At 37.9% G+C, this 9,662-nt stretch overlaps 1 protein-coding gene across 1 annotated transcript; it reads right to left on the bottom strand.

Annotated features, from left to right (window-relative positions):
- Nucleotides 1–2,314: 2,314 nt before the first annotated feature.
- On the bottom strand, nt 2,315–9,457 carry LOC307126280 (uncharacterized protein; the record flags this gene model as incomplete). The annotated part of the gene is made up of 8 exons (XM_079816745.1): nt 7,345–9,457; nt 7,022–7,114; nt 6,799–6,873; nt 6,411–6,497; nt 5,211–5,279; nt 4,147–4,274; nt 3,064–3,107; nt 2,315–2,351 (listed from the first exon to the last, which is right to left on the bottom strand). Exons 1-8 carry the CDS (start codon nt 7,430–7,432, stop codon nt 2,315–2,317), a joined length of 621 nt encoding a protein of 206 aa, XP_079672871.1. The 5' UTR covers nt 7,433–9,457.
- Between the last annotated feature and the right edge of the window lie 205 nt (nt 9,458–9,662).

Genomic DNA, 9,662 nt, shown 5'->3' with positions numbered 1-9,662 from the left:
AGGCCACCACAAAGCTGTGGAGAGGCAGTAGGAGTGAAAACTACTCTACTGTCGCTGATAGCTCGTGTCATAGCTTGAAGTCATCATCAATCCCATCAGAGATTAGTCTCAGTGATTCATGGAGTTGAATTGGGATGTAGAATGGAGTACCAATACAAATTTCATCTTGAGAAGGAGGCCAAAGTACATAACCCTGATACTCATACATTTATGGCGTCTCACATCAGACATAATGAATTGAATTGAAATGGGATATTAACATCCCATCTTATGAACAGGCACAAACAAAAAAACACAGTTATAACTACCACTATGATGGGGAAACTGATGGGACAGGACAGTTAGGACACTGTAGGAAGGGTGAATATGAACCTGTAGGTCACTGTAAAGGACATACAATATTGTCCATGAGGCAGATTCTGTCCATTATGGCTGGCATTAGCAAACATCCCTATTTAACAAATGAATGGAGGACAGAATCCATATTAATCACATCTAGTGTTCATTCACCTCTAGCAACTACTGTAGTGTATTATATTTAGGACTGTAAAGCCCGATATATTGGTCCAATGCCGGTTATCACGTGTTCTGTCCTCACTCATACAAAGTATTAGTTGGTTAAATTTGCAATACATTAATCATATGTATTTACTCGTTATTTCATCTGACTCCTTAATGAAAGGTTTTAATAATATCTGTGCCTCATTAAAAGTGAGCAAATGTTTGACTATTCCTTTTAACCATTAAATGAACAATGACAAAATCAGTTAGAATAATCACATGTAACTATTTAATATTTCAGATATCAGAGAACAATTCCACAATCAATTCAAATATCTAGAACATGGTTATACATTGGTTACATCAAATAATCTTACCCAGCTTGTACATGAGAGAGAGAGAGAGAGAGAGAGAGAGAGAGAGAGAGAGAGAGAGAGAGAGAGAGAGAGAGAGAGAGAGAGAGAGAGAGAGAGAGAGAGACACCACCTATTCAATTCATGTCCAGCAAAGAAGAGAACCAGAGAGAGGGAGCACACCTTCTTTCCGCTTTGACCAGGTGACATGGGGGTTGGGGGAGACCACCCTCAAATGGCTTCTATCCAACAAAAGGCCACCCTTATCTCTGAACCAGTTTTCTCTAAACTTCTATAAACCTTATTTCCTTTTATTTTATCTATCTGGATATGAGATATCTGTACCACTCACTTTGAGACATTTCAAATGACACCAAAAACATAACAGTGAATGATAAACATTCACATTAAACCATGTTCTTGTGTGAGTTCTTAGTTGTTTCTGAGGGGAAGTGAGGTTGTATGGGTGAGGTTGAATGGTAATTAGCCAGCAGGGTCCTTTTGTCTTATAGACCAGGCCTCAACCAGTATGTTCAGTCTTACAGGACTTAATAGGAAGATTCATTGTATACAACAGCCTGCTTTGTCTTAGTAGATTACTGTATGACATTTCATCACATGACTTGGAGCTTTTGCTTTGTTGTTTAAAGTTATTGCAATTCAGCAGCATTAGTCAGCTTAATTTGGATATTTGAGGATTGTTGCCATATTCAAATGATTTTTCATTATATTATGTATTGACTGTACCTGAGCTGAGCCCCATCTCATACATAACTTGAACCATGTTTGAGAGACAATGTGTCACTGTCTGTCAACTGCCCACAGCCTGGTTGCAGTGTACTTTTTTTTTTACCTGGCAGCAGAACCGGGCCCCGAGTTCCCATTTTAGAGACTAAAGTAAACGTTTGTTACTTAACAGCCCAGACTCTTCTGCAATGTAACCATTGGTACCAAAATGAAGACTGGTGTGCGACTTGAAAGGGACTTTATATAGTGTGTACCAGTCTTTGACAGCAAGAGGAAGGAATGAAATGAAAAGGAGTTCCAGTCCTGACTAAAGACACAGTAGAAACTGTCAACATACAAGAGATTAGAAAATAACTGGCATTTGTAATACAAATGGGTCCCCAGTCCTATTCCCCAGTCCTCCATACCAACAAGCCCAAATGCTGTTAGTATGATGCCTACTAAAGGAAAAGCTTAGTATATTTATTAATGTCTTCATGTACATCCTAGTATTAAAATTACTACACAATGATCTCTGCTAGGTCACTTACATGAGTGAGTGATGTCTGTTAGACATGACATGAAAAAGCTTAGTAAATACAAATCTTTATTAAATAAATACAAACCAACCAAAAATGAACAAATAACATTAAAAAACCAAACCTAAACAAGGATCAATTTGCATATAACTTTTGTGTAGGTTTTATGACAGAAAAATAAAATTGCAGTGAGCATCAAGCCGTCTGCCAGGTTGGAGGCCAGGTTTTCCCGCTGAAAAAAGACAAAAGATAGGTGGTTAGGGAAAAAGGTATGAATAATGACTTAACATTCAATGCTGTAACGTCTACACTACACTATTACACAATATTAGAGTACAGTAATTAAGATGCAAGACAAGGTATTCAATAGGAGTGATGTTAAGATTAACCATAGGCCTAAAAAATGAAAATAGCATCTAGTTTATAAATAAACAAAGAAAAATATCTAGACAATACCGTTTACAACTGGTAACTGTTAACTCATAACCTAATAAATTTAAGATAGTAGTATAGAGTATACAGTAGTATATAGTAGATTGCAAAGACAAAAACAGAATTTTGATAATGCAATCTTGTCTGGGCTTGCTTAAAGCCAATGAAGCACTCACTGGGAGTAGGGTTGGTAATGAATAGTCAAAGATGTGGTAAACGCAACTTTAGGTATATCCATTACTATCATGATCACAAGCTACGGCTATAGGTCAATAGTTCTTATTCAGCAGTTCCCCTTGAATCAAAATGTCCAAATACACTTGAGACATGTTTATTTTCCTTTTGTTTGTTTTTTGGCTCAATGTCATCTGTCAAACACAGTAGTTCTAACCAACTGGTTTAGTTGCCATGCAACGTGTTGTCTTTGAAGTTGCAGAAAGGTTTGTGTTGTGCATTGCAATGTAAAAAATAGGGTATACTAAGGGTGAACTGTCCAAGCAAGGTTACCATACCATAGATCGCAGGGCATCCAGTCATACAGGAGTTCAGTCTTCCCCTGTGGAAGGCAAAAAAAAAAGACATGGAAATGTGTTACATGAAATATTGCACACAGAATTACAATGCAAACTTAAATTGAATGATTTGGAGTGACATTAGGTGATCAGTTTTCAAATAATTTCAGTAATTTCTAAATTATTGTAAGAGGAAAACCCCTTGAGATGTGACATCTAGTTTTCGAGGGGGCCTCTAATGCATGATTGTTTTAGAGAATGCACCAATAAAAATTAGTTTCCCTACACAAACAATTTCTCACTCAATTTAGTGTGCTTTTTAATAATTGATCTAAAAAACCTTTGCCTATCTTCCTTTGTGAGCCAGTTTTCTCTAAACGTCTAAAACTTTATTACATTTTGTTTTACTTATTTGGAAATGAGACATTTGTACCACTCAGAGACATTTTAAATTATGCTAAACATAATAACTCAATGATAATCATTCACATTAAACCATATGTATTCTTGTGTGATTTTTTTTTTGGTGTGCATTAGAGAGAGAATGAAATGTAGATTAGGTGAGACTGTATGAGGGGGAGGTCAGATGTTCATTCACAGCGAGGTCCTTTGTCTTACTGAGCAGTGGTCGTTCTTTAACCAGTTTTTCCAGTCTTACACGATTAAAGATAATAGGAACAAGAATATTTCCCAGAACAACAATCAGGTCCATATTCTGATTACTTGCAAGCAATAGTCTGTCAGTATAGCAACCATCATGTAGCTAACAGGGAAGAGGGTTCCCACCCTTTCTCCACATCAAATATAAGGACCTTTAAAGGATATTTCTAGGCATTTAAAAATAAATGTTTAGAGACATGGATCAAGGGCAAATCTTATCGAAGTGACAACAAAGAATTCCCTGGTGATACAATTGGCACTAAATTTCACTATGGACATGCATTCGAAATTTAGCAATAGGACACACTCCACTGTGACTACAGGAGATACAGTTGTTAGCTTTGCTGACATCTAAGCAGATGATGCAGGTTCCACCAATTAAGGTTCACTTTAGTTTAATTTATGATGCTGAGTAAATTGTACCTGGTTCAGTGGCATGCCGCTGGGGTACCTGGGCTTTGAGTAGTGTGTGCCCAAGAAGGAGCACTTAGCATTCTCAGTTACTTTCTGAGTTTGTCTCAGGACAACTTCTAAACTGGCAGTGCAAGAGCCTTAAGGGTTTTTTTTCACCAAGATTTAAAAAAATAAAATAAAATACATTTTCACAGTTTTATATGATTTTAGTTGTAGTTTAAACCTTGCATAAAAATTATGCTGGTTGCTGGATATTCTAAGCTAGAGTGGGCCGAAAGAGAAAATAGTGCATTCCAGCACGTAACATACGTCACAACCAAGTAGCGATTGGTTGAAGCAGAAAGTATCTGCCCACCAGGAAGCAAATATCCCAATGGATAGGTTCCAGGCGCTTTGCACAAAGTGAAATAATGTGAAAGCGTTTGGTGTATCAGGCTAAGAATGGACATCATAAGATGTTCAAACCAACTAAACCATCAAATATTATGCAAAAACATTAACTGGTAAAAAATGGTAGATCAAACCAGCTTCAAAACATGCTTAGGCTAGCCAAGATGTATTTTCTGTAGGGAAGACATCATATCAGATAACACAATCTAACTACCTCTCCAATCCTACCTTTCTCTGCCTTGTCCGTATTATCCCACGGTATGGGTGCACATCCCGATTGTTGTGGGGGCAATCTTTTGTTCTCACTGTTAACATAAGTAACATAAGTACATAGAGTAGTGAATGATAAATGATAATCCAAATGAAAATGTAGCCTTGGAAAATACTTAATACTTGAAAAACTTGCGTGTCTACAGCATGAACACTATGCATACAATTCATATGGAAATTATTAAACCAATAACATCAGGAAGACCTGCACAACAATTCAATTAATAATCTGTGTTGATAATGTAAAAAATGACAGAATATCAGATGTCAGATTTTAATTCACCTCTCTTCCTCTGATTTCGTCTTTTCCATATATAAACAAATAGACTTGGTTCAGTACATTACAGAGATTTAAAGCTTAAGCATATTCTATCGAAGATAAAGAACAGAAATAAAGCTGAAGAGCTTAAGACCTTGTCCAGTAGAAGGTTGATCAGCCACAGCCCCAGCACCCTGGTCCACGGATACTGTGGCCTCTGAATCTGAAATGAGTGAAGAGATAGCATTGTCTATCAATAGCCACTTTCCGACCATGCAGTTACAGGAACTTAATTATAGGAACTGTCCACTTCTAAACAGTTCTATGAACTACTCTCCCCCAAACTCGGTTTTGCTGTTTGCGTTCGCACTGGCCAAGTGGCCACTGGCCATAGGAAATGGTAGGAGGGGTAAGGGAGTGACGCAAGCACGGCAACTTTTATTTGATAGAGCGACGGACCTTTATTTTGATAGCGTTGAGAACGCCAGAGCATCTCTGTGTTCATTAGTTAGCGATCCGTCTAACAGTACTGTTTAACATGTTATTAGATAGAATTGTTATAGAAAGTACACAGTATATGAAAAAAAAGTTATTAGCCTATGCCGTGTGATTGATGTCCAGTGTTGCTAGCTGAGCAGAAATGCATAATCATGTTTGACTTGGTCCCCTCAAAGTTGCATTCGATTTTATCTTCAGCATAACGGTTTAGAGGCCCATCTATCACTTTTTTCCATGTTTGTATCTAGTTTCTGGAGTAAATATATAGGCTATAATCTGTGTGTTTACATAGCTGTTTTAAAAATGGCAGGTGCTGGTGTTTTGTGTGCGTTGGGTCATCAGCATACACTAGCGTCATGGGTAGTTCCTATAGTGCTGGTTTAGACCCTACTCTGAAGAAGGAGCTAAATTAGTTCCTCCAAATGGAGTTCCTAGTCGACGTGTTTGCACCGCAGGAACATACGGGTATTTTAGCCAACAGTTCTAGGAACTGTGAAAAGGTTCCTCTGGTCGGAAAGCGGCTATAATATACAATAAGGTCATACTAGAGATCTGAAAAAAAAAAGAGCTTAAAGCGATACTACAGAGTACATCCAACCATAGCCCTGTTGTTTGAGCTTCCCAAGTGCTGTTGGTAGGAAGAAGAACAAGAGAATTTGGTACAGCACAGACTACATAGCAAACCATCTGTTTACGCTAATACACTTTCAGTTTAATTTATCATGGTACCATTCAGCGTAAAATTCCTGTTCTATATTTGGTCTATGTTGTACCAAATTCTCTCGTTCCCACTGACAGCATACAGTGAGCTCAAATAACAGTGCTATGGTTGGAAGTACTCCGGACACTGTAATACCTTGTCCTGTAGGAGAAGGGCTAAGCAATAATTCTGGACCATCCTCAGTCCCAGCCCACTGGTCCAAATTCATGCCGCCTGTCAAATCTGAGGATGAGAATGAGTGGAAAGATGTTGTCTTTCCAAAGTGTATACACAGATTACATAATATACAATACAATTAGGGTCTGTATTCACAAAGAATCTTAGGGATGAAAGTATCTCAACTTTTTAGCAGAACATTTAGCGCTAAGCACTAGTGAGGAAATTTTAACATCATTTAGGAATTATTTTTGTGCTAAAATGAAATTCTTTGTGAATACGGGCCCTAGTCAAAATAGAGATTTGCTGCTAAAAGATATCTCACAAGGATAAAAAAGAACAGAAATAAAGCTGAAGAGCTTAAGACCTTGTCCAGTAGGAGGTTTGTTAAAATCAGCCACAGTCCCAGCACCCTGGTCCACGGATACTGTGGCTACTGAATCTGAGGATGATCAGAGAGATAGATGGTGTTGTCTCATAAATGTTTAAATAGGTGTAGTGAAAAGACATCTGCTACTAAAGCACATTCTCACAAAAAATCTCAAGGAGAACACAATAAAGTGAAGGCACCAAATCTGGGCCAAACGCACCTGGTTCTCTTAATGGGGTTGTTATTTCAAAATTTAGAGTGACAGTAGCCTCCTCAGGCTCATGGCTACTGTCTGTTGCCTGGTCTGTATTTACTAGAAGAATACAAACACAAAACATGCATTATACACAATTAGGTCAAAATGTGAAAGCTAAGGCAAAATAATACAAAACCCACAAGCCTCAGATACTCAGAGAAGCACAGTTGCCCTTACTATTCCCAATCTCAACACCAAACACACAAATTGCTCAACACCATCTACCCCTAAATAATAATATATAAAAAAACATAGATAAAGTTTATAGTATATAAATATAGTCTTACCTTCAACCATCATTTTAAAAATTTCAAAAATGTTTTGCACACAGGTCTGTGCACTTTTGCCCAACACTTGATCTTTAGGCAAGATCATTTTGGCCTGCTTGTGTGGATATTCCACCAGGAGCAAAGGCCTCCAGCCAACTGCGTGCAGCTTCTCTATCTAAAGAAAAAACAGACACACACACACACACACACACACACACACACACACACACACACACACAAAAAAAAAACATTCAAAACAATTACAAGTGCTTTGGTGTGGCTGTGTATGGATCTTTGTCTGCTTATCACAAAGCTGGGACACAATGCAGGTAAATATGAAATACTTAGGGTCAAAGCAGACTTTTGGAACATCACAAGGAATAGCTATATTCATGATCCCAGAAGATCCCAGAAGCCCTTTGCATGGCTGACTAAACAGGCTTGTTTGACTTGGCTGGCTGGCTAAGTGGGTGGGACATTTTTTGTTGGGCAAAAGTGATGTTGCTGAATTTGCATGGGCTTTTGCCCAACAAGTCTCACTCACTTAGCCAGCCAGCCAGCCAAGTCGAACAAGCCCTGCCCGATCTTCTGGGATCTTAAATGCAGCTAGTATATTGACAAACCACAATGACAGAGCAGTGGACAGGAAACCTAGGACTCTACAAGAACAAGAGCAGTTGACAAAACCAGGAAGTACACAAGGGGCATGACCAAGAGAAAATTAGCTTGATCGGCAAACTACCGTTAGGTATGACTTTTTTGTTGTTGAAATAGTATTATTGACCCACAGAATGCTTTTCTTTAAGCCAGACAGACAGCTAGTCAGCCATCCATCTGAAACAAGCCTAAAATAAACACAAGCGAGAAAACTACAAGACAAGAACAAAAGACCAAAAGAGTATGCACATGCATGTGTCATGTTCATCCTGCATAAACGTGTAAGTAGCAATGTTGCAAGGTTAGTAGTGGCCAAGTTCAGTTCATGTGTCAAATAGCTCACAAAATGCGATGTCAACCGAGCGCCTGGTGCTTACATACTGGTGTTTGTTGTGCACAGGGGAAAGTCAACTGTTCTTCATATGAAGCACTGTGAAACATCTTACAGTACTGCAGGCTATGAGCTAAGTGATCCCGAGAGTCTTTGGTCTGTTTGCAACGTTTTTCAATGACAGTAGAGTACAGTTAAGATGCTAAAACTGTTGAACAAATAGCTTCCATAAAGATGTTAATGCATTATCTTGTCTCAGTCAAAATCAGAAAGTCCCCCCAAGTACCCCAAAATAACTGGACTATGGTGACATAGAATAACAAAAGTTACTTACCAAAATGATGGCATCATCCCACAAATGTGAGGTCACCTGATTTTTTTTTGTGTTGGCAACCCATGTCTTTTTTTTTTTGCTCAAATTTTTCAATCTTTTTGTTTAGGCGCACATTTTTAGGCTGTGGGGCCTTGCACATAGGGCAGTTCTTGAAGCCATTAAAACTTTTTTTTTTGCACGCTGGGCAGGTCTTCTTGAGCCCTCCACCTTTTGACATGTTTTGATGCTGTAAACCAGACAAAAGGCATAATGTCTGTTACCATTGTAGAAACCTACAAATTCCTTTATTGCTAAGACATTTTAACTACACAACAATGGTGCCAATCTTTTAACAGTTATTTTGCAGTTATGCAAAGTATATTTGTGACCAATTCACAGAATCCAGTATAATCGTTGTGATTTGCTGTGTCTACATTAAAAACATGTTAGTAGTAAGGCTACTCCCCTAATGCTACAAAAAGATATGTACTGCAGATATTTGCTGACAAACCAAAGGGCTTATAACACTGCTGCATTTTGAACCTTTTGAAGATTGAAATTGGGTTTGTACAGTGTAGAAAATATTTTTTATCCATAGATACTTACTGTATGAAAATGTAAAAAAGCAGGGGGGGGGGTACAAGACATTGTTTGTCTTGCAATTAATCTGATACTCACAATATTAGAATTGATATGATATGATAAAATTATGATAGGCTAGTATATAATTACAGCTATGCCAACACTGCATGATCTTTAGTTGCAATATCAACAAGCCTGTCTATTAATATGCTTTAGTTAAACTTGTCAGTAAGTGTTATGCTTATATCTAATCACCTTATCTGGTATATACCAGTGCCCCAAACATGTCTTTGTCCTGGTTCAGTTATAATACAGTTTTAAGACACTGGATTTACTCCAAACATCTGAATATCAGACTAACTTATGGTTATGTTTGATGGACACTTTTTTAGTAAGTAACAATAAAAATCTCTGAGAAAGAGAGAGAGATAACTAGAGAAAAACAGAGTGAGA

The sequence above is a fragment of the Gobio gobio genome (assembly GCF_949357685.1).
Source record: "Gobio gobio genome assembly, chromosome: 5".
In the NCBI taxonomy this organism is placed as follows: domain Eukaryota; kingdom Metazoa; phylum Chordata; class Actinopteri; order Cypriniformes; family Gobionidae; genus Gobio; species Gobio gobio.
This window is presented reverse-complemented; position numbering and strand designations above follow the sequence as displayed.